The sequence below is a fragment of the Triplophysa rosa genome, linkage group LG4 (assembly GCF_024868665.1).
Source record: "Triplophysa rosa linkage group LG4, Trosa_1v2, whole genome shotgun sequence".
Classification (NCBI taxonomy): domain Eukaryota; kingdom Metazoa; phylum Chordata; class Actinopteri; order Cypriniformes; family Nemacheilidae; genus Triplophysa; species Triplophysa rosa.
Window position 1 is genome coordinate 10,186,649 of NC_079893.1, and position 26,507 is coordinate 10,213,155.

Consider the following 26,507-nt stretch of genomic DNA (forward strand, 5'->3'; position numbering starts at 1 on the left):
TGGTACAGTACTGTATGACGGTAATGTTTGGTAACTTATTAATTAACACAAGCTAGAGGTCAGTGAAATGGTGAAAGGGTTATTTGAAGGACAGAGTCAGTCCTTTTTTCTTTATTATATAGATTTAATCAGTTTATTCATTGTGTAGTTTTAAGCATATTTTGCTGGATCAATCTGAAAAACATGGTGAGATGATATACGTAAGGTGTGTGTGCGAGTTTGTGTGGAATGCTGCCCTGGCTAGTCTCCAGGTTGAGGGAGGATAGCGTTTCCAATCCGTGAGCCTTGAAGCATTCTGGTTTGGTGAGTTTCTGAGACACACACACACACACACAGAAAGGAACAGGTTACTCGGACCAGCCCGGTGAGAAAGATGTGAGACTAAACATTTCCCGGTAGTAACTGCTGTAGACACAGGCTAACACACACGCTTTATCAGTATCTGAAGTCTTCAGACTTTGTTCTAGTCTCTAATTTGAAGGTATTTGGTGGTTTTAATTATTTTTGAATATTTTGGACAAAACAATCTCACTCTAAACCCGTTTTTTCTCTCCCACAGCAGAGGAATGCGAAGATTATGTCAGTGAGAGGCAGGTACTGAGACTAGCGCTAATTACTCTCTCTCTCTCTCTCTCTCTCTCTCTCTCTCTCTCTCTCTCTCTCTCTCTTTCTCTCTCTTTCTCTCTCCGCCCGGTCTCTCTCGTTTTTACTCCCTCCTCCTTGCCAGTGAGGGAGAGAAGCTGGAGAAGTACAATCACCAGAGACCGAGAAGTGAAACAGTTTAAGACAGAAACCAAAAGAGAAAAAAGAGAAACTTCAACACGTTTTTTTATCCCTCTGGACTGTCAAACCCTGTGATAACTGACACAATAAGGGTTGAAATACAGAGAGACAAGATGAAAGTGACTGATCTCCGGTGCCTTTGATTGGTTTGATTCATCCAACGTATAGATTCTCTTTGACAGCTACTGAAGACTGCAGGTAAGATTGGGATTTCTCAGGAATCTCTGTTTTTAAACCTCGTCTTCCATGTGTTTTGTCTGTATTTCTTCATCTTGAACTTCCTCGTTCAACGTGTTATCTCACAGATATGGTCCAGCACGTTTTCCCCTCTGACCTTATTTATTTTTATTGAGTTATACTCACCTCTCTCTCACCCACTTCTTGCTTCTTTCTCTTTTTTTTTTACAGTTTTAAGGTTAGAATGTCCTTGTCTTGCGAAACTGTGTTGAAAGTTGCTCTGCGGGTCTTGCGTGTGTGTGTGTGTGTGTGTGTGTGTGTGTGTGTGTGTGTGTGTGTGTGTGTGTGTGTGTGTGTGTGTGTGTGTTGTGTAACTGCACTCAGGGGGTGTGCTATAATTTAGTGTGTGACAGAATCAGGTTTCTGACAGAGAGATGGCTCAATCTAAAAGAGAAAACAGATAGAAATGTTTTTAGAGAAGTACAATAAATCAATAAATCAAATTGTCTGTTTATGGTGTCTTTCTAACATCAGGTTGAAAGTCAATGTATAGAGTGTCGGTATGTTGTAGTGTGTAAATTAATGTTTTAGTGAGAAAGGTAGATTAGTGCTTCTTAAACAAATAATTGTTTTTATACCAGGGAATGTTTATTGTCTGCTAATAATATATGGAAATTATCTAATGATGTATCTGCGTGTGAAGTGCTTTAGTATTGTAGTGTGTACTTGAGGATAAGTTCTTACTGCCAGTATGTTGGTTTATGTAATTTAAGTTTACAGTTAAAATGAATAAAATCTTTAAAAAAAGATATTTCCGAATGTCCTTAATAAATGTAAAATTAGTAAAAAGAACTACATATATTCTTTTAATTCATACAAATGTGAATAAAATTGTGTAAATAAAAACTTATGTTAGGCATATTTCATTAAAACAGAATTCATAAGTAAGTGGGGGGTAAAAAGGTCAGTGGTCCCGAGAGTCAACACTTTGTGGCTTTGAATTGTGAGGGGTGTAGTTTAAGGGAGTTGTTAGATAGTCACATTTGATGAGATAAAGGACAAAGCAAAACGTGGCTGGTTTGTGCGTGTTTCTCAGTAGACATGACTAGATGCATCTATGTTGTAACTCTAAATACTGCATCTGTTAAATGTCTATGTATGTTTATTTGGTGACAGACCTCTGGAGACCCAGTAGTGGAATCTGATTGGTTGTGGCTCTGAGCTGAACCAGTTCTTTTTGTCTCCATTCAGATGCTTATCTGATTCTCAGAACACAGCATAGACAGGTGTGTGTGATTGTCAATAGGATTTGTGTACACTTTCATGAATTTTACTCTCACGCCTTTTTCCGTCTTTCTGAAATTTTTTAAGAAAATGACACTCCACAAACTCTGAACTGTATAGAATTTGAAGGTTTGGAGGCATTTTTCATTTCATTGTTCTTGATTGAGTCAGTAGTTTTATTTCCTCTTTGTGATGCACACGCACATACGCACGCACACACACACACACACACAGAAATACTTGTATTCACTGTCAAAAACTTTTTCAATTTTAGTTAGACTCTCAAAGAACAAAGTACTTATTTCACAGGAAGCATAAATCTGTATGTTGTATTGATAAGATAAGATAAAAAATGCCTTTACAAACTGTATTCAAGTATAAAACAACTTAACCAATTGTCACTGTTATTGCGTAATAACAAATCATTATCTAATTATTAGAAATTTTAGGTAACATGTTTCAGGAAAATGGATTCCTTTCAGCTGGGATATTAAAATGAATAATGTTTATTTGCATAGTTAAAGTTACATTAATTCGATTTTTTATCATTATTATTTTAAAAGCTTTAAAAGTTTTTCTTTTACTTACATTTGAAGTACAAATAGACATATTAGCAGCGAGTGAGAGAAAAAGCACGACAGGTCACCTTTTTGTGTTCTTAAAGTCATATGACGTGTCATGTGACCCCCTCAGCATGACTTTAACCCTAACAGACATCTGGACAAGTGTGTGTGTGTGAAACAGGATCCTCTCTCTCTCCCTTCTGCTTTTCTTCCCATCTCTCCCCCTAACACACCAAATACCTGCACACCACAATGAATGCATTCTTCCACTGTCTGTCTTAATAGACAGCCTATAAGAGCTATACGTGTGTGTGTGTGTGTGTCCTCTAGGTAGTTTGATTAATAGTGACTTCTAAAGAGGCGGAGCTCTTTAAGACCAAAGACTTTCGGGATATCCCACCGTGTGGCACACACATACACCGATCTCCTTAGTGATACAAGTTCTGCAGATCCGAATCAAGTCGCTCAGTTTCTCTCTCCCTCTCTCGCTAATGCTTTTATGCCGCTTCATTACACACTTCTTTTTGTCCCCTTTTCTTCTCCTCACTGTTATTTTCTTTGTTGTAGTGAGTAATAATAGGCTCTGTCTATTGAACCTAACAAACTGAACATATAGCATGGGCATAGTATTTACACGCATATTACATCATCAATGTGGTGCTCTCGTTTTGATATATAAATCTTTCATCCTGTAGTGTGTGTACAATGGCGCCACCACCTTTCTTTTAAATGTAACCGATTAAAATATCACATTCCTCTTGCTTTGATACAGAAGAATTTACACATAACTGTTTCCTTTTCTGTTCCAAGATAGCGAAACAATGTGAGTACAGCTTGTCCCTCAGCTAGGAATGTTTGTTAACCAGTGTGCAGTGAGAAAGGTTACCTGAAGTTCTTAGAGGGCGAGCCAGATTTACAAGTTTGCGCCAGTGCAAACGTTAAAAAACTACTGTCAAGATTTACTAAAGACATACAGTGAAAACTTAGAGCGTGGACACAGTTGTTTTGTCGCTTGTCATTTTACTGGTATTTGTGCCACTGAAAGTGATTTTCAATAGAAAATCTTTCATTTCCAACGAGTCTGGTCTGTAGGGTCTGTAGGTGATTCTAGGTGACGTGAATGTTAAGCAGAAGTTAACTTGATGCAAATGAGATACAATGACAGTAGATACAGTGAAACTAATGTGATTTGGAGACTGATACAGCTGGATACTGTAAGCGAGCAGGAATGTCTTCTGGCCACCAACAGTAAAGCTTTATTCAGTGATTCAATCGCTTTAAGTGTCAAAGCCCTGAAACGTGCGCTTACTCAAGGAAACGGGATAAAGTGACTTATAAAATCTCATTGGTCACATATTAAAGCTGCAATCTGTAACACTGTGCCTACACCAGACGCGACCGACGCCACACGACAAAAGACGTAAGAAACGCATTAGAACCCATTATAATTTTGTCCACACTGGATGCGGCACGACGCGTCCGGTGTAGACACAATGTAACTCTTGTGATTAAACAAAAACAAAAGTCCGTTTTTGAGCAAGTACAGAAATAAACAGTGTTCTTTACAGTATCTACATTCACTGTGTTAAGCACATAATAAGGATTTATAAGTTGAGCCGCAGTGTCAGTTTGATGTCATTTGACTTCATCTTTATGTAAAGACAAGTACATAAGTAATCTGCGATTTAATGTCTCAAACTGAAAGGATTGTATGGGGATTGCAGCTTTTAAGACCTCATTTAATTTAATTGGAAATAGTCAGTAGGTTTTATTTATATTGTAGCTATGAATCATAATTATTAATTGTATAATAATTATTTGGTTGCAAGTGACATTAAGGGGATGGAAAGGATCATTGTAGGTATTTAAATGAATCAATATTATTTTTCAACACTTTTGCTGCTGTGTTTTTTTTAAACAAAACATTAATGTTTTTTTAATTAGAGTTTTTTTTTGATTCCGTGGTGTGTTTAAACATCAAACAGGTTTTGATTGGCTGTGATTTTGTGGCATTGTTCAATTTCAGACAGGGAAATTACTAGTCACTGGAAACTTCTCACATTGTGCCTGGTTTCAGAACGCTCTTTTTTTAAGAAGGTATGTTGAGAAACAATGAAAAAGAAGACTTGTGGACTTGTGACGTGAACACTAGAGGGCTCTTTCGCGTCGGGAGATATTTAAAGTACTTTGCCGTTGAGCCACCAACACAGTCACCATCAGATGACCTTGACTCGGAGTAGATACTGTAAGTCAGATGCTTTACGAGTACACAGTTAAAACGAGTGCTGTGACTGTTTGCGTGTCTGCATGTGTGTGTGTCCATAGTCTATTCATGTCTCGCACGGTGTTAAAGTTAGAGCTAAACCTGATTTTCCAGTTACTTCTACCGACAGCGTGTGACGCAATGTGTGCAAAACTAAAACGTACTTACATACTATTTTTACCCCCACACACACCCACAAAAAACACATAAATCTTTCATCCCCTTCCCCCGAGGCTTCATAGTTAATAAGTTTCATTCATGTACATCCAAGTCTGTCCATCTTTTTCCATGACACAGCCAGAACAACAGAAGGTAACAGAACTGATATCAGTAAGGGTTTTTTATATATTGTTGTAAGATGTTTATAATGGCTGATAAGGCAGTAAAGGGAGACTTTGCACACTCTCAGGGCATGTTTACTCTATATAGAGCCTCACCCTTCTTTATGGCCTACCCACAATGCATTGTGCACTCAAACTTTATGACGTCGCCAAAGATTAGTAGTGGATAATCTCTTGTGGTGCTACTTGGCATCTCGAGGTTGAATTTGGAGAGAAAGAGGTCACCAGGGAGTTTTCAGAAGGTGCGCTTGATAAACTTGAAGTGTCTCGACATGAATTATTGTGTGTACACTGTCATTTTGAGCTCAGGACCGTTGTAGGCAATTGTCGAGAGACCCATCCGACTGGTTTGCTGCCCATTTTGTCTAAATTGTGGAGGCCAAAGAAACATTGTAGTAAAATATAAAAAGTTGATTTGATTGAGGGACTGAATATATTGTTAACTGAAAACCAAGTCAACTGACGGTCCTCACCATGATAGAAAAACTAATGTGTGTGTGGTGCTTGTTTTGTGTGGCTACTAAGGATTCTTGTGATCAGCCAACCACCTAGAAATTGTTTCGCCCCTTAAGTGCACCATCATTTCCTGTTTATGAGCCCACATGGCTTCAGCTGAATGTGTAACCAAAAATGACCATCATCATGTGACTTTTGAGTGACACTGCAGAAAAATGGTTTACTTCAAAAAAAGTACAATTTCACCCACACAATTCGCTCATAATTTACTTCCTTTCATCAGATGGACATAAACAAATAATTTAATATTAAAATGCTGTCGTTTGATATTCTTTCACTGAACTCAAAATGTTGATGGCCCACATTTCCATATCATGAAAGTAATCTAAAGGATTCTTATGGGATCATAACTGTCTTTTGAAGCAAAACTAAGTTTTTTATAAGTTTATTTATTGAAACTGTCACTAAAACAAGTATTCCTGAGTGCTAAACTCAAACATGGCGACACTCATAACTTCAAGTCTCAACAAGACAACTAGTCAAATGAACCACATTTGAATAAGATTTGGTTTAATTAATTAATTATATTATTTATTTATGTAAATAGATATCTTTTTTTTACTTTTGATTTTTCAACATCATAATTTTGGGCTAAAGGAAAGTTTTTTAAATTAATTAATCAATCAATCATTTTTCGGGATTGTTTAGAGGTGTACTTTGTAATTTGTGTTCAAGTATTACAGAACACCTCAATTTATTCTGAAATTGTTAAATGTTACCAAATTAAAGTGAGTAGGTACACAAATGCTGCATTGGGTCAAAAAGGAACAAACCAAAAGGATGGCTTATAAATGAACCTACTGGATGCTGGGTTGTTTCGACCCAAAATGCTGGGTTGTTTTAACCCATTGCTGTAATATTGTGTAATATTCAGAATGAACTCAATATGTCACGTGAGGTCTGCTCCATGTAAAATAAACCAGCAACTGTTGATCTTACAGGACCAGTCACCTCATGTTCATTATACAACTTAAAAAAATATTTATTTCTTGATGAGTAACATTTGAATGAGCAAAGTGCACTTTTAAGTCGTACTGCAATGTGACACAGAACATTTAAAAGTACAAACAGTACTTCACATTAAGGATGGCCTGATGGACCGATGGTAGTGTGAGAGAGTTTTGAGCCAGGTGGCAAAACTGTAACTTGCCCATCTTGGCCAGTGTGGCATCTATATCTAACTCTGGCTAAACAAGTACCTGTACTTTTAACCCCTGCAAGCTTAAACATCCTTAACATGCTGTATTTTGACATATTATATTTCGATATATTTGCTTATTTAAATATGTCAACAGTTTAATGTTGTAATCTTTACTCCCACTGGTAAACATAGCTTACAACACTTGTTGGACAAAATTTCAAGTGCCCTCTCATCTGTAAATAGCTAAATGGATAAAAGTTGTTATACTTGTTATTGATAAATAAGTGAAAGCCTGAGTTATTTATTATTGAACCGGTACAAATATTAACTGCTGTTACTGCTCGACATATTCATTAGAATTTATGTGAGTTTAGTGTGAGTTTGTTCAGGCGTCTGTGTGTTTGTGCGCATGTGAATGGAGTTGCAAGGTGTTTTGGAATGATCTGCATCTCTATTGTATCTGCATTTTTGTGTTTTTATTCAGCCCATACATAAGGTGGACAATAGTTTTTCATATATTCTCAGTTTTGGCATTACTGCTGGTTATAAATAGAATATTATTGCAACATACGCAAGCATCCTAGATGAACACACATCCACAACTCAATGAGTTCCACCTTATCTATGCAACTAAAACAACTTAAAACAAGGCGCAACGTAAGAAATACCTGTTTCTTGGAAACTGGAATGAGAAGATCTCACAGAGTGCGAATGTGCATGAGGGCTGCAAAACGTCACTTTAACCTATTCCGAATTCAGGAAATTGATTTCGGTTCGGGCTGAATAGTTGCCATCTGTAATGAACGTTTCCCCAGTCAATGGACAACCTCATTCACAGCCCACTACACAGTCACCCACCCGCGCAGACGTCACGGTGGCTCCCAGAAAAGCAGGAGAGAAGTTCTTGGATGTGACGAGGAAAAGGAGAAATACAGAGTGGGAGGGGCATCTTTGCTCTGCCCCGCCCCACAGCCAGAGTAAACAGTCCTCTACCTATTGCACCTTCAATCACACACTCGCTTCTCAGTCCGTCCAGTTGTGTGTGCATGTGTGTCAGTAAGGGTTTGAGAGAGAGAGAGAGAGAGAGTGGGAGTGAGTGACAGTATACACACCAGCTACATTGTCTCTCGGACACGCATTCATTCACCTGGAGAAGCAGGTAACATATATATTTTTTCCTTGTGTTGGCTGGCTTTCTGAATTATGTATGTGCATGTGTTTTCTGTTTGTGAGGAGTTATGTATAAGTCATCACTTCCTTAAATATTTCTTTGTAAAACTTTGTTTATTGACTGTTTAATTATTAAATCTTTAGGAATGTATTTTCTTCAAATGGCAATGCTGTAATGACCTTATTTGACCTTCGGGGGAACTTAGAAATACATTTTCTCCACATATTCTTAATCAGACCATGACCAGACAAACCAAAAAAATCAGTATTTATGCACAAATGTAAGGCAGCGTATTAAGTAAATGCCGGTTACTATGCACTGGGTTGGTTGTTGGTCTTTGGAATCAACTACTTCAGCCTTCAATGTTTGCTGTTGGGGTGGGCCCAGATCAGTGCGTGCTACTGTTATCAGATGAGGTTTCCATATTTTTCAATGGCGAAGATATGTAGAATTGTCCATGTGAAGAAAGATCATCAAGAGAAAGTGATGAGACATCATTACTCAACAAGCAACGTGATATCTTGAGGTTTTTTGTTTTAACAGATCATCAGCTGTGCGTTTGTGTGTGCCTATCATCAGTGGGTTGTGTTTGATCAGACCTCGTCACATTGTGTTGCAGTAAGTGGATTAAGCGCATGAGTGAAAAGTTCAAACTCAATGATAAGAAACCTCAAGATGTCATCAGAATTTGCGGTTCGTCGTAGTGTTCTTGCGTCTGCAGAGTAGTTGAAAGATAGCGGGTGAAAGATCTCGTTTATTGTAACGTGTGTGACATATGCAAACGTGATTCATACGTGAGGTTGCGTCTGATTGTGTGTGCGTTCACTTAACTTGAATCAGTTTTCTGGTTCCTATTTTTTCTAATAGTTAGAATTCTTTAAAAGCCTCACAAAGAAATGTTTTCACTGATTATTTCAACTTTTTAAACTAGTTTTTAGGTCACGAGAACAGTATTGTATGCGCTTTATGTGAATGATTGGCTAAACGTTTTACTGTAGCTTGTTTGCATAGAGAATTGAAACAAGATTACTGGAATTGAAAATGGACTTGTGGGTAAGCCAGTCACCATGTCCACATGTTTCTCTGTCGTCCTGCGTTTAACGGCTGTGTTCTGTATTAAGAAACCATTTTCATTCTTTGTGTAATATCATTATTTATGTACAAAGTTACATTGTTATAATGGAAACATCCTTAAAGGGATAGTTCACCCAAAAATGAAAATTCTGTCTTCATTTACTCACCCTCACGTTGTTTCAAATCTGTATAAATTTCTTTGTTCTAATGTACACAGAGAAAGATATTTGGAAGAATGCTTGTAACCAAACAGTTCTTGGTCACCATTGACTACCATAGTAGGACATATTGCTTTCGAAGAATTTAAGAAAACAAACAGTTCTGGGGAACTTTTTACTACCATTGTAATTTTTCCAAGTATGGTAATCCATGCTGTCCAAGAACTGTTTGGTTACAAGCATTTTTCCAAACATCTTTCTCTGAACTGAGAATTTGATTTGGGAGTTTGTGCTAAATTACCATGAATAAAAATAGGCCTTTTGCTCTTACAGGATATCTTGGAACAGTTGCATAGTCAGCTATCGGTTAGAATAAGACTTATCTGCTGAAGTATGTCGTCTAGATATTTCATGTTGTACCAGGGCTTGCCTTGCCATTGTGTTTTCTTTATCTGATAGGTATATAGAGAGTGTTCGTGGATTCTGGTTTCGAGTGTGTTACTGTTAATGATCAGTGCAGAGATTGTAAAGTGCCACAAAGGTCAGAGTTTATAGGAGATGAGGTTTAATAATTATAGAACACCATTATACAACAGAAAGTTTTTGCTTAGTCACCAAGTAGATGTTTTTGCATGTGAGGAGTTGCTTTAAGAGGTGTCTTCAGCAAGAAACATTAACCCACCAGATTATCTGGAAGAAACTTTGACTCTGGGACACTGAGTGTTAATGGTGTTAATCTAAACCCTGCTGACATCCCAACATTCAGACACAGCGAATAAACACACACTCTCTCTCTTTTGGCCACATTTTATATCTGAGAGCCATCTTGCCTCATCTTCATTACACTCAGACCCGGAGTGTGTGTGTGTGCGTGTGTGTGTTCATGTTTGTATATCCCGGTGGGGACCTAAACCTGAATACACACCAACACATGGGGACTCGTGTCACCGTGGGGACCAAAATTGAGGTCCTCATGGGCAAAAAAGCTAATAAATTGTACAGAACAATATTTTTTACAAATCTAAAAATGCAAAAAGTGTTCTATGATCTTTAGGTTTAGGGATAGGGTTAGGGATAGGGGATAGAATATACAGTTTGTACAGTATAAAAACATTACGCCTATGGACTGTCCCCACGGGGATAGTCAACCAAAGCCTGTGTGTGTGCGTGTGTGTGTGCGTGTGTGTGTGTGCGCTTTCTGCTCTCTTGGTTGCTCTAGGGTGTATGTCAAGAACTCTTAACATGACCAAAGAACTGCCCATATATGTGCATGCATATAACAAGAATGACGCACCCAAATGCCACCTACACTGTATTTGTTGCTGTGAATGATAATATGTATTTGAGTGCGCACTTTTAAGAATACAAACAAATACATGTGATGATTGAATATACTGTAAATGTGAAATCTCAGCAGATGTATGGAAAACTGTAATGAAAACAAACACACGCACACACACACACACACACACATGTCTGGTTTATTATCTCCGTGGGGACAGTCCATAGGCGTAATGTTTTTTATACTGTACAAACTGTATATGTTATCCCCTAAACCTAAAGATCATAGGAAACTTTTTGCATTTTTAGATTTTTAAAAAATATTGTTCTGTACAATTTATTAGCTTTTTTGCCCATGGGGACCTCAATTTTGGTCCCCACGGTGACATGAGTCCCCATGAGTTGGTGTGCATTCAGGTTTAGGTCCCCACCGGGATATAAAAACATGAACACACACACTAAAACACACACAGACATTGGAAGACATGTAAGTAAAGGCACAATTGTTTTTATACTAAGAAAATATGTATTTACTCAACTTAACCTTCACAGAAATGTGTTAACGTTGTCAGATTTAAAGTGAAGCATGGCCAATTTATTATTCTGATATAATGAGGGTCATTTCATATGGCCTTGCCTTTTTTCCGACTGCTTTTTTGCTGTATTTGTGTTAACATATTTCACACTTCACTTCACCCTCAAATACAGTATATAGCCGAACCTGAATGCGCAACACACACCATTATCCAAAATGTTAGTGCATTATTTCTAGACCCACTTTCTAAGACACTGTGACCCAGCTCTGCACAGCAGGTGTGTGTGTGTTCTACTCTTACATTTCACTCTTTTCTTTCACTAAGATCGAAAGACTTTCACCCTAGAGATACTAATTGATCTTTCTGTACACAAAAGGCGTGTGCGTTTGTGTATGTGTGTGTGCCTGAGTTTATATGTGCTGATTGTCAAACATTGTCCTGTGTGTTGAAGAAGTCAAAGATCACATCTTTCTGTCAATCAGTATCTTAGATAATAACAAACCATTATCTTGTGATCAACCTAAACAATGTACCTTCTTGATTTTTAACTAAATTAATTTGATGGCAAGTCATAAATTAATTACTTAAGTTGATCTTATGATATAGTAAAGGACATACTTCAGTCAACACTATATGAACCTCAACTGGGGGTGAAATGATCACCCAGCTCACGATCTGATATAATCTATGATACTGGGTTCATAATTATTTCATAAATCCTTGTCTGAATGGTCCCATAAAGAACCTTTAACATCAGTAGAAGGTAAAAGGTTCTTTGTGCTGAAAAAAGGTTCTTTAGATTATAAAAAGGTAAGAAAGAGATGGTTCTTTAAAGTAGGCTACCTTTTGGTTCTTTGTGTAAGAACCACAGCGGAGAACCTTATAAGTACCTTTATTTTTTGAACAGTGTATTTTGAACAAGAAAAAATCCAAAAGCATTAACTTTTAATATAATCTAATAACATTAAACCTTCTGTATTAAAAAATAAAAATGGAATGGATCTGTCACTGAAAATTTAAACTGAATTTAAAACACTAACAACTGAAACTAAGAAAAGAAAAGAATGGAGGAAGCTTAAAGCAGTGAAAGCACACAATTAAATGAAACGTTAAAGCACATGTTGATGTAGGTCACATGTTGGCAGCTCAACCAATAAGATTAAACAGATGTCATATACAACAATTAGCATAGCTCTAAAATGCATATTTTACATTTTTTGGATTGTTATGTTTAATACATCTATATTACTACACTCCTAATCTAATTTATTCTTAAAGGTCGATGCTTTTATATCATATAAACTATAACAAAGAGTTTATTTGATATTTTATATCAATTGAAGAAACTATCTGGTTTAGTGCGGCTCATACAAATAAATCAAATCATGTTTTGCTTTAACTTCAATCATGTTTCTGTGAGAACTGGTTTCAGGAGTATGGTAGGGATTAATGAATATCTCTATCTTAGTATGAAACTGCTTCTTAAGGTCCTTATCAGTAAACCTTCTCAGGTCTGCCTTTGAGTGTTTGTGTGTGTGTTAAGCTGGTGATTTGTGTTGGTTAATCATTCACCTGCTGCTGCCTTAGGTTTCCTTGCACCAAGTACATGCACACACACACACGCATGTGTAAAGGTCAACCACTGCGAAGCAGGTACAATGACATAGAGACCCGATGCTTTCTGGAAAATGAATGATCTTGTCTCTCCCTCTCCATTGCTCATTTTCTCTCTTTTTTGTTCTTTCTCAATTGATCTCTCTCTCTCGCCTCGGTTTCTCTTGCCACTAAATCTCACTTCCTGCTGTTTTCTTGTTTGTTTTCTACGGAACAAGGAAACTTCTAGAAAGTCTCACTTCCAGAAGCACATGACAGCCTAAAAGGCCATTCGCAGAGGACGTGTCCTGCTTTTTCATTGCGTATCTACGTAAACATTCGCTAGACGGACGTCTTTTGCCATTGCGGCATATTTGAATTCTGTTTCATTTTGTCACACTTTACTCCAGCAAAAAAATGCCCTCTTTAAACATCTCCTGAAAAACAGATTCATTGTTCCCATTAGTGATTTATACCAATTTTTACTTACTTATTTTTGCTGAATCATGTTTTCTATCTCTTACTTTCTCACTGTCATTCTTCGCTTGCACAATCTCTGGCAGGGTTCCATCATTTCTTCTCTTTTGACCTCTCCTTCCTCCTCGAATCTGCTGAATTGTCTTTCATTGCATTCATACACTTCCATTCAATTTACTTAGTAGAATTCACAGCCAGTATGGATTTAATTTTGTTTTTGTTTATTTGTGTTTTTTACGCACACAGCTGATGACACTGTTCAGAATGATTTTTTTGTTATACTATCAATTATTCATAACTATATTTCCATATCTGCATTCGTTCAAAGTGACTTCGAGTGCATCAAAATCTCTGATTGGTCGGTGTGTCTGTCCCCCTGTCTTTTGATCAGTCAGTCTGCTCGTCTTCCTGTTTCAGCCTGGCCTTGAGCCACACATGTACTGATTTTATGTATATGTGTGTGCACGAGTGTGAATGAGGAAGTGTTGTGAGCTTTGGTTTAGTACTGCTGAGTTGCCTGTTATTCCAACCTCACAGTCAAAGTCACATGCCTCTCCAACAACCAGTTTCTCTGAGACCTCATCATGAAAGCACCAGGTACAAAGTCAAACACCGTGAGTGTTGCAGTTGTTCATTTGTAGATTTGAACTTTATTGCTGGAGTAAATGACTAATTAATAACCTTTAAACTTTTGTTTTTTACTTAATGTAACTTTGGCTTTCCAGTATTTTGGATTGTGTTGTGTCTTTCTGAGTTGTGTTGCCACAATAAACTGTGTGTGTGTGTGTGGGTCAGCATGCTCTGCGTGTGTAACCATGGTTTCATTGCTAAGCAACCTAACTACCTTACCCTCTAACCGGGCATCAAGGTTCGGCTAACCGTTCAGGCTAAAATAATGACTGGAGCTTCATTTGTGAAGGAGTGTAGTTTAGTGTAGTTCCCTAGTTGTTTGCGTGTGGAAAATTGTAGAGGATATAGGCATTCTGGGATTTTTCCATGCTAAAGAATGTAGATGCGGCTTAGTGAGGTTTACTTGGTGGTTTAAAGTGTAGAAGAGGATTAACGTTTTCTGTGTGTATGTGTGTGTGTGTTAGAGGAAATAACACAATATAAAGTACTAATAATATCTTATACAATTGTGTATGCATATGTCAGGTATTGATCGCATACATACATTTAATGGCTGGAATACACTACAAGACTTTTCAAATCTGAACAGATTTTTTTTAAACTAGACATCATACACTTGCACACTTTTTGAAAGTTTCAGATAGAAACACACTCACAGATCAAATCTGCAGACTGGCACAGACTTTCTGCAACAAGTCCAGACTGAAAATCTGGGCAAAATCTGAGCAAAAGTCTTGTAGTGTATTTTAGCCTAAGATGCTTGTGGAATCACTTTAATAAGGTTTAGTCATGTTGTTTGTGGAGGGACATGTGCCCTCTAAAAAATGCTGGGTTATTTTCAAAAAGGCACAAACCAACCGTTGGGTTGTAAATTAGAGGGATACTTCACCCAAAAATGAAAATTCTGTCATCATTTACTCACCTTCAAGTTGTTCCAAATCTGTATAAATTTCTTTGTTCTGATGAACACAGAGAAAGATATTTGTAAGAATGCTTATAACCAGACAAATTTTGCCCCCCATTGACTACCATAGTAGGAAAAAATACAATGGGAGTCAAAAGTGCCCCAGAACTGTTTACTGTCCTACATTCTTCAAAATGTCTTCTTTTGTGTTCAACAGAACAAAAAAAAGTGGGAGTGAATGGGGGAAAGATCTGTTTGGGTATAAGTATTCTTCCAAATATCTTTCTCTGTGTTCATCAGAACAAAGACATTTATACAGATTTGGAACAACTCGAAGGTGAGTAAATGATGACAGAATTTTTGGGTGAAGTATCCCTTTAACCTATGCTGGGTTGTTTTAACCCATTGTTTAGTCAAATATAAACATTTCTTGGTTAATTTAACCCAGTGGTTGGGTTCGTCCACTTTTGACCAAATGCTGGGTTGGAAATAACTCAGCATTTTTAGAGTGTATTAGATGTAATGCGGTGCAGTTGCTCATAGTTTGATATGAGTTAAAAATGATGAAATTTTCATTCTCTTTTTAGACTCCAATCCTGATTGGATGCTTATTTCAGAATGACAGCAGAAGACTCCGCCTCTGCCGTTGCTATGAGTAACCCTAGTCCTTCCTCAACTTCCAACGATCCCTCTGGGTATTCTCAGCATCACTGCGCCATCCCAGAGGGCGTGGCCGGGGCCCCCAATGAAGCTGCACTTTTGACCTTGATGGAGCGGACCGGCTACGGAATGGTGCAAGAAAACGGACAGCGCAAATATGGCCCGCCCCCTGGCTGGCAAGGCCAATCCCCACCACGTGGCTGTGAAATATTTGTGGGTAAAATCCCACGCGACGTTTATGAAGACGAGCTGGTGCCAGCATTTGAGTCTGTTGGACGGATCTATGAGATGCGTCTAATGATGGACTTTGATGGAAAGAACCGTGGCTACGCGTTCGTCATGTACACGCAGAAGCACGAGGCTAAGCGAGCTGTTCGGGACCTCAATAACTATGAAATCCGTCCAGGAAGGTTGCTCGGGGTTTGCTCTAGTGTAGATAACTGCCGACTCTTCATTGGTGGAATCCCAAAAACCAAGAAACGAGAGGAAATCCTGGAGGAGGTTTCCAAGGTGACGGAAGGGGTGTTGGATGTGATCGTGTATGCTAGCGCGGCGGACAAGATGAAGAATCGTGGGTTTGCCTTTGTAGAGTATGAGTCGCACCGTGCTGCTGCTATGGCCAGAAGAAAGCTCATGCCAGGACGAATTCAGGTTTAAGAGCCCACAACATACTCCACATATGTAGATTGCTAAAGGAATAGTTCACCCAAAATGCAAAAACAAAAGCTAAATTAAAATTTACAAAATATTTTTTTATATCTTTTATTTTATGTTGCAATGTGATTAATTTTTTTTGGGGGGGTGAACTACCTATAACTGTGAACTGTAACTGTAAAGATATAGTGAACATACCTCTCCAAATCTGAACTGTGTGTTTACGCACAGTACTTGTTTGTGTTTTAACCCATCTTTCTGTATTCCTCTGAATATAGCTCTGGGGGCACCAGATTGCAGTTGATTGGGCAGAACCTGAGATTGACGTTGACGAGGACGTTATGGAAACAGTAAAGATTCTATATGTACGGAACCTGATGATAGAGACCAGCGAGGAGACTCTGCGGCAGACCTTCAGCCAATACAACCCTGGTTGCGTGGAACGTGTCAAAAAAATTCGAGACTACGCCTTTGTTCACTTTGCCAGTCGGGATGATGCCGTGGTTGCCATGGACAACCTGAATGGCACGGAGATCGAAGGCTCCCGGATCGAAGTGACCCTGGCCAAGCCTGTAGATAAGGAGCAGTACACTCGCTATCAGAAGGCGTCGAAAGGGTCAGTGGCCGTGACAACTGCCGACAGCCCCCAACACCAACAAAGTTATGTGTATCAGTGTGACCCGTACACGTTAGCCTACTATGGTTATCCGTACAACACACTCATCGGACCCAACCGAGACTACTTCATCAAAGGTTAGAGAACACAGCATCTTTTCTTTTCTCTTTTAGGTCAGCTTGACAAGCGGGGCAGATGTGATTTATGATCAGAAAAGAAGTAAATGAATGCAATTAAAAATCAACGTAACTTTGTTTGCGTGGTGTGTAAATGCAATGCCATTTAATGAAATCAGACTGAATTACCCCAAAATGTTTTCCTTGATGACTTTGAGTATCATACTGAACATTACATAACAGTCAAATTCGCATGAATAATTTATTAAATATAAAAATAAAAAATGCAGGGCATGCAGTACAATTATGTCCCATAGTATACAGTTTTAGGATTGGTGTGTCTTTTTCCAGAGTGGTTCTCAACGGGTGGGTCAAGATCCAAAAATGGAACAATGGGTCACATAAGTAGATTGAGGATAGACTAGTCAGATCCTAGAGAAGTAGACTAGCCAAATTACAACCTTAAAAATCTTTTTTTTTATTGAGCCTGTGTTATACAGTAACTATATAATTCAAAATATAGAGTATATGCAGACTATGGCAATATCAATGAATATTACTTTGAATTATGTTTTTATATACCTTGTATGATAAAAAAAAATTGAAGCCTGTCCTCCTCCAAGGTCGTTTGTGCAAGTAAAGTATTACAATCTATAGATAGGTTTTCGAGTTAAGCACCCTCTAGCTGGTGTAAAAAACAAAGTGTTGTGTTGCATGTGTAGTTGTGAAATGAATTTTGACATTTGTTACCAATAAAAATGTGTGTTCGTTTTTACATAATGTGTAAACTTTTTAGATAGTCCCTTGTCGACCCATGTTTTTTAGTATTTGTCGTATTTAAAAGAAGTACAGTAACAACTGACTTACTGTCATATGGTCTGCAGGATGTCTGTATGTTGGGTTGCTTTTTGATGTCTAATATAAAAATAGCTATGAATCTGTTGAGAACCACTGCTGTGAAAGATACAGCCCACCTAAAGAAGCTCTGCCTTGTTTGGAGCTAATCACATCGCATATCATGACAGTTATGGGCCGTTATAAGCTGAAGAACAGTGCACCATATTTAGCCAAGAAAAAGTATGATACTGAAACTAATGATGGGAATCTGGTAATATTGCATTTCCTAACCCATAATCATCAATTAAAAATGCTCGTGGTTTTGGGTTGGGTTTGTAACAATTGTTTGAGATCATTCAAGTTGTACAATTGTTGGAGATCGTTCAAGTTGAAAAAGAGTTCTGATTGCATACTCCAATTTATTTCCATCAATCCGTGACAGGTCCGGTAATCCGTTATCTGATTGTAGATAAAACTTTACCATTAACTTTACTGCAAAACTCCTCCCATCCTAAAAAACCTGAGACAAATGACGAAATGCTAAAGAGGCGTTCACACTGACACTGACTTAAATGAGAATGAAATGAACCAAGGGACTACCTTATTTATTGATATACCCATAGTATATATTTCCAAAATTCCAGCAAATTATTATTAGCTTTTTATAGCAAATGAATGAAGAAAAATATTCCAATTTAATTTGTGATGTCAACCTCTAATAGTTAAATTACAACAAGTTACCAGAGCTATATATGCACTCCCGTACCTGAACAGCCCGTCCTCTTTCATTTGTATCTCAAGCAGGTACTGTAAGAGGCCGCGGTCGTGCCGGGGCTGGTAACAGGGGCCCAGGGCCTCGCGGCTCCTACCTTGGTGGCTATTCAGCTGGCCGAGGAATTTACAGTCGCTACCATGACGGAAAAGGCAAACTGCTGGACAGACCTTACGAGCTCATGACCAATCTAGAGCTGGCAGCTGTGAACCCAGTGGGCATCAAGCCTGGCACAAGTCAGTGTGAAATTAAACCGCGTCTATACAGAATTCAAGACGGTTGTGCTCGACCCCAGCCAGTAGAAGCAGAAATTTCTAAAAAGAATAAAAAAGTCATTAATTATTGGTGTTTATTTTTGAAAACCAAACATGTGGCAAATTGCAATCAAAATTCTATAACGTTCTATTTAACAAAATAGAGAGGGGAGATCTTTAGGACTCTACTGCCCCTACTGGTCTGGGGTGGAACACTAACTTGCTGCTCTATCACAAGTGTATGCCTTGGATCTCTTAAAATCTCTTGTCTTTATCAATAATAAAACAAAGCTCAAACAATACTTCAAAACCTCTCAACATTTAAAATATGTTAGTTCAACATTTCAACGGTCAATGTTAAGGTCCATCAATGAAAAGCTGTTCATGGTGTTGAATACCATCAGCTATTACAACTGGACAGTCATTTGAAAAAACTTTTTGAAATAAAACAGGCCAAAGGAGAAAAATGCATTTGAGAGGATTTGAGTTTGTTTGGGCATTGAGTTCAATGACTCTATTTTCTCACTAATCTGCTGCTTTGTTTAAACTAACTGATCTTTCAGAGCTCTGATCTGAGATCTGCAAACTCCTGACGTCACCTAAACCTACTGATCCTAAGTCTGAATTAACATGGACAATGAAAAGAGTTTTTGTGCATGGAAACAATAACTTTTGTTTATGTGCGCAAGAGAATGTGTACGTGGCGGTGCGTGGGTGTGTTTTTTGTTGCTAATCTTAAACGGAGTCATGCACTTGCCTTAATTTAGGACAGGTTGTGAAGTCTCGTTCTTTCCCTATTTCTTCTCGGACGCTCTTGCTGAATACTTGCCTGAATATATTGCCTCATTTTATGCAAATTGTGTAACATAGTACAATTATTGTATGTACGGAAATACACTGTGTAATATGCATCTTTGTGCCATCATTCTAAGTGAATGTGTGTATGTGTGTAGTGGGTCTTCCAGCTCTCGGTGCGCAATACCCTGCAATTTATTCTGCTGCTCCAGCGACTAAATTAATGGAGGAGGGGAAGATGCATCCAGTGGAGCACATTATAAATCCTCTGGCCCTCCAGCATGACCCCACGGCCCAAGCCACTGCTGCTGGCATTCCTACTGTCTCCACACCTCCTCCTTTCCAGGTACACCTGACCTACACCTACTGTTGTAATCCAGCCAATCTACCTAATAGCATGCTGTAGGTACAAGGCTGCAGATAATCATACAAAAGCTTATAAAGTATATAAAGCTTCTAATGAGGCGTCACAGCTTAAAGGTCCAGTTTATGTAATTTAGCAGCATCTAGTGGTGAGGTTGCGAATTGCAACCAATGGCTCACTCCACACCTCCCTTTCAAGCGCTAAGGTGGCTGACTCCTTCTTTGCCGAAGAAGATAACGTATTTACGAAAAGCGCTCTGTAGAGCCGTTTGTACGTTTAGGGCTACTGTAGAAACAACATGACGAATTCCCTGTAAGGGGACCCATGGCGTATGTAGATAGAAATAGCTCATTCTAAGGTAATAAAAATATAATTTATACACCTCTGAAGACATAGTTATGTATGTATGTACTATATTGCATTCCTGTCAATAGATCCTCCCAAAAAATGACAGCACTTTTAATACTTTTAGTTTAGTGTAACAATCTCTCTCAATGTCTCACAGGGTCGTCCTATAACTCCAGTCTATGCCATGGCTCATAACGTCCAGAGGATCCCAGCCACTGCCGCCGGTCTGTACGGGGCTGGATACATGCCCATAGCCACCCACGCCAACACTGCCACTCTTGCAGCGTTGCAGAAGAACGCCGCTGTGGCAGCCGCAGCCTACGGAGGATACGCCGGGTACGTGCATCATGCCTTCCCCACTGCGGCCACCTTCCAGATGCCCATTCACGATATATACCAGACCTACTGAGACACCCGCGGCATCAGTCAAACACACACACCACATCAGCACAGACCATTAGACGTTCACGCTTCATCGATGAGCCCCACCGGCTAATCGAATCACGCAGAACGAAATTGACGCACTCACAACAAAACTAATTGATTCGGACTCGCGCTGCTCCCTGGCAGACTTTAAGGTTCCTTGGGGGGAGCACGGATGTAAATTTCACTGCTCAGTGATTTTTCAGATTCGTCCGCTAAATTTACTCCAAGCCACTGACCTGTGCTCGCAGACACCTTGACATTCGTCAAACTCTGGCCTACATTTAGTAATCCAGACACATGACGCTGGAATTCTAATCTACTGATTTAAACCAAAACTACTAATGCTACATGCTACTGATCAGCTTATCAAGACGCCTAAATCCATTTTCATCTCCGACTGAGGGACTTTAATCCCTTTGTGTTATACTTGTACGTGGACTCGGATTCCCGCAATGTGACAAGAGCTCCACCCATTTTTTTTTCCAAGTCCAGCCGTCATTTGCCGTTGACCAGACTCGCTCTGATTCATAAGCCATGACCCGAATGAACGACAACTGAAATTTCTCCTCTCACACATTCCTTATTCAAAGCAGTTTGACACTGTATTGTTTTATTATGTGTTTTTAACAACCCTGCTTATTAGTCGATCATCACTGTGTACTTGATAAAGCGGACTGACCGTAAGTGATATGTTGGTGTGTTCGTATGAAGAAATCACTCGCAGAATCACACCTGCTGACATATCATCGTCTTCCCCACACACTCCAGCTGATGATGGCCATCGTACAGCAAACACTCCTTTACTTAAGGAGAATACTGAAGGAACGTTGTGGTATTTCCGGACTTTGAAAAAGTGTATTTAATGCCACTCATTTATTGCCTTTGTTGCGATTTTATTTTGTGAAGATATATAGACACAAAACGATACTGTAAAAAGAACAAAAAACATGTTTTGAACTGCTGAGCAGGATTGTCAACAACCACAGTAGTAGAAGATTGTTTCATGAAAATGTTTATGTTTTTTGAGTTTATAACATATTTGCGAAGTGTGTTGCGATCTTCCGTCCATCGGATTTCCTACCTGTCGAGTCTAACACCTGCTTCATTTGATCTCCTTTACAGTTTCGCGGCATGGTTCGCTCATGCTTTTTTATATTTCGATTGTTTTAAAGATTTTATGTTGTTTTTAGTGTTGTGAGGACTTTTCTTTTCTAAGCTGGAAGACACAATGTAATGGACCTGTAATGACTTAAAGTGATGAAAATTCTGTCATCATTTACTCACCCTCTTGTCATTTCAAACCTGTATGAATTACCTTTTTCTGCAGAACACAAAATAAGATATTTTGAAGAAAGATTATAACCGAACAGCAGCGCCACCCATTCACTTCTATTGTACAGACACAAACCGAGTAAATGTGTGCCAGTCAGTGTTGGGTAAATTACTCTGAAAAAGTAATTAATTACTAGTTACTAATTACATATTCAATAGTGTAATTAGATTTCTGTACAAATTACTCTCTCCAAAAAGTATTTAGTTACTTATTACTAATTACTTTCTATATCCTATATCAACCTTGATTAGTTAAGTGATTCAAGGGTAGGCATGAAACGGCTCTTTTAATTCATTCAAATAAATAATATAAACTACATAAAGTACTCTTATTTACTGACCAAAGTATTACAAATGTGAGAATTATACATTAAAGCATTCATTTTAAAGTTAGACTTTGAATTTTGATGTTAATTCCACTATTGCACACACATATATTACACAAAGTATTTAGTTTAATTACATCAGAAGTAACTAATTAAATTACAGAAAAAATAAGAGTAATCCCTTACTTTACCTTTTCAAGGGGAAAGTAATTAAATTACAGTAACTAATTACTTAGTAACTAGTTACACCCAACACTGGTGCCAGTTAACAAAATTCTTCAAAATATCTTCTTTTGTGTCCTGCGGAAGAAATAAAATCATACAGGTTTGAAGTGATAAGAGGGTGAGTAAATGATGACTGAATTTTGGGGTGAACTATCACTTTAAAGACTAATGACTAAAAGCAACCATTCATAAAACAACACACCCAAGTTTGCCTGCATTCTACACGGCTACATCGATTTTATATCGTTCAGTTCAGAGAATGTTTGAAGAAATTGGTAACAATTTACCATAAGGTTGTCCCAGTTAACATTAGTTAATTCATTAGCTAACATGAACTAACAATGAATAATTATACAACATTTATTCATCGTAGTTCATGTTTATTTCAGCATTTACTAAAACATTAGTTAATCCACCATGAACTAACATGAACAATTGTATTGGCATTAACTAATATTAACAAAAAGTAATAATAAATTGCTAATTCATGTTGGTTAATGCATTTCTTTTAACTAATGTTAACAAATACAACCTTATTTATTGATACTTTTAATTAAAGAAACCAAGAATAAAAGTATAAGGTAGTTTATTGATTACTATTGGTTGTATTTGTTGGTTATGAGTTAAAGACTGAACTGTGCATAATGCAGAACTAACTGCAGTATTTCACATAACAACGGACTCAGTAATGTTAACAATGTATATTAATGTGGTCTTGAGTTCAAGCGAAGTCGACACGCTAAAAGTCTTCAGTGCTCTACTTCCAATAAAAATATAGTACAGCTGCCCTACGTTCTCCTAAAGTTGACTGTACTGCTGTGCACTTAAACATTTTTGGGGTGTTAGAAGTTTTTTTTTTTTTGCTGTGTATGAATGTGTCTTGTCTGTGTGTGTAAGAAGTGATGAGTAGGCACTTTGGTCTTTTTAGGAGTATTTCAAGACTCCATTAACTGGATTAAACTGGACCAAACTAAAAGCAGGGAGCCTTTCGTAGACTGTATATCCTCCTTAAAATTGCTGTATGTCACCACGAAGCCTTCTGACGAGCTCGACACATGTGTGCCTTTATTCAGATCGCTGTCTGACAAGTGACATCTTAAACACTGTTTTACCACAGTGCCTCTCCTCCCTCATCATTTATGAAGTTTTTTCGTGTGTGTTATATCTTATTGTTTTGGGGGCTCTGAGTGTTAGTTTTGCTGCTTTATGTTGTATTTTGCTTTTATGTGTTAAGAACAGAGATATTAAGTATAGCCTTTGTTTAGAAGAGACTGAGTTAAATGTTGTTGGGGAAAGCGCAACCAAACAACGAATGACAATCCAGAGTTCACAGTCTACACAATACACACCATCTAAGCTAAGAGCCTTCTTATTCTCACACACAGTCATTGAGGATAATGTTTCTCAATCACGCCACATGTGTTTGTCGTGGTAGGACTGTGTGTTGGTCAGAAAAGTGAACATCCCCAGTAGTCGTGTTTCTCTTTCTACTAAAATCTTTTATTATGAGTAAACAGTCAGGATATATTTAATATATACAGTACATTGTTTTTGTTTATGAAGTAAGAGGAAATGCTATAATATATTTTTAAGAAGACTTTTTCCATCTCTTTATATGTGCTGGTTTAACAACAACAGCAAAACCATGCTTTTTTGTATTTGCCAAAGTGTTCAATGAGATGTGAACTACTGCAAGAGTGTATTTTGTGTGTTTAGAAATACACAAGTGAATACTTGTGAACCCAAATTGATTATGCATTTATTGGCAGAACGTGCTTTCTTTTGCTATCATTTCATAAACACTACATGTGTAGCGTTTCCCCCCTTGTTGTTACTAAAAAAACAACTGAACAAGACAAGGTGACCTCGGGAGAGGACATTTAGATCGTCGAATATTATTGCCAAAATATCTTTCCTTTTTTAGATCTACTTAGTACTGTTTTCTATCTTGTTGTTTAAAGCTTTTTTGGCATTGTTGTATTTATAGTGGTAGTTTAATAAAGCATTTTCAAAAAGGAAAGTCAAATGTATGATTGTCTTTTTTTCTTGATCATTTCTGAATTTTCTAACTAAATGATCTAATTTGCTTTGATCTAATATGATCTAATAAGCTTTATGTTTTGGTAAGCCCGTAGTATATTTGTGGTTAAAAAACATCTGATCATGTCTGATATGAAGTTTGTGCATCCTCAGTTTTGAATGTAAGAAAACTTAGTTTAAATTTCATGGGCAAAGAGGATTCTCTGGGTATATTGAATATCTCTTGGTATTCCACAATGTTTTATTAATTATCACGTTATCATGACAGGCCCGGTTCCAAAACTAAATCACTGAAGGTGCTTCTGAAATTAGCGAGGGTGCTCAAAAATATGTTTTTTAAATGTATAAACAATGGCTCATAACCTTCTCCCGTCTGAAAATAGTACCACCAGACTATTATGAGCTGGAATTATATTTCAAGATGCCAGTATGTGATTACTTGTGTTACCACTAGGGGGCAGCAATGCAGCGCAACCAGATTAATGCATAGTGCTGGAATGGGAGCTGAACAGCAGACTTCGAGATGAGGCCTTAGTTAAATAAATCAGTCGGTATAAAACATTTGCACGGAAAGCAGAGTCAAAAAATCTTAGTAGTTTCTTTAAAAGCGAAAAGTATGTAAAATACACATAGAAAAGATTTTTTTATAGATCAGCCTTTCAATATCAGCAATCTTTAATATTAAAGTACAGTAGGCCTATAGTACAGTTCCCATTCCATAAGATTTGTAAAAATAGTTCTTCCCATACAGATCTTAAAGTTTACCCCAAAATAAAAATTCTGTCATCAATCACTCACCCTCTTGTCATGTATGACTTTCTTCCGCAGAACACAAAAGAAGATATTTTGAAGAATGTTGTTAACTGGCGCATTCAGTTGCATTGATTTTGTGTCTATACAATGGAAATTAATTCGGGCCAGTGCTGTTCGGTTACCAACTTTCTTCAAAATGCCTTCTTTTGCTGTAGAAGAAGGTCTTGAAATGACAAGAGGATGAGTAAATGATGACTGAATTTTCATTTTTGGGTGAACTTTAGGCCAGTACAGATTATAACGCAATTTTTTAAGATATGCACAGACAAAAACTAAATGCCATCGTTTTGTTTTAAGATGCACACCAGTAATGTTCCTTTGTTAGGCATGTTTGTTAAATGTCCTAAGTTACGTAGCCTATTACTGGCTTTACCGCCCAATAGAGTTCCAAAACATGACCCAAATCATGAATCCGCTCATTGTTTTGAAAATCAGTTGCTTGAAACAACAGTTAACCCGATAACTCTTTTGTAATTGACTTACCCTCATGCCAAAAGTATGACTTCCTTTCTTCAGTTGAACACAAACAATGTTGCATATTAAAAATGTAAATGCTGTTGTTTCTCATATGGGACTGAAAATGTTGAAGCTCCAAAAAGCACGCACATCTATTCTATCATAAAAGTAATGCAAACGACTCCGGTGGCAGTGTCTAGTTAAATTAAGCGTTTTTGTGTTGTTTGTTCACCTAATGAGATACTTTAAGAAGTGAATAAAGTTGCAAGTCATAGAGTATTGCAGAGATGACGTATTTTTGTCAAGATCCCCCAAAATAAGCGCTGTGTTTAACAAAGGTATATAATGTTTACACGTTTTTTCTGTCCAGATAATCTTGACAAAATAACACAACATTTGTTACTTTTGACGCCTTTATAATCGCCAGAAGTAAAAAGCTAACACAAGGCTGTAAACAGACTACACTACGGTCACTTGATATAAACGTCAACACCACCATATGGAACGATTTTACGATTTCATACCACCAAGCCTCCGACAACTTTCTCAAACTTTATTAAAAACGTGTTCTTTGGTAAGTA

At 37.8% G+C, this 26,507-nt stretch overlaps 1 protein-coding gene across 6 annotated transcripts; it reads left to right on the forward strand.

Moving 5' to 3' along the window:
- The first annotated feature begins 307 nt into the window (after positions 1-307).
- rbm47 (RNA binding motif protein 47) lies at positions 308-24,644 on the forward strand. 6 transcript variants are annotated; one of them, XM_057331178.1, is made up of 8 exons: positions 308-481; positions 560-981; positions 15,110-15,229; positions 15,480-16,203; positions 16,485-16,959; positions 18,577-18,783; positions 19,755-19,942; positions 20,466-24,644. In XM_057331178.1, exons 4-8 carry the CDS (start codon positions 15,511-15,513, stop codon positions 20,715-20,717), a joined length of 1,815 nt encoding a protein of 604 aa, XP_057187161.1. In that variant the 5' UTR covers positions 308-481; positions 560-981; positions 15,110-15,229; positions 15,480-15,510; the 3' UTR covers positions 20,718-24,644. The 6 variants fall into 6 exon arrangements, with proteins under 6 accessions (XP_057187161.1, XP_057187160.1, XP_057187164.1 ...); XM_057331177.1 differs by lacking the exon at positions 15,110-15,229; XM_057331181.1 differs by lacking the exon at positions 15,110-15,229 and having other exon boundaries at positions 18,580-18,783.
- The last annotated feature ends 1,863 nt before the right edge of the window (positions 24,645-26,507 follow it).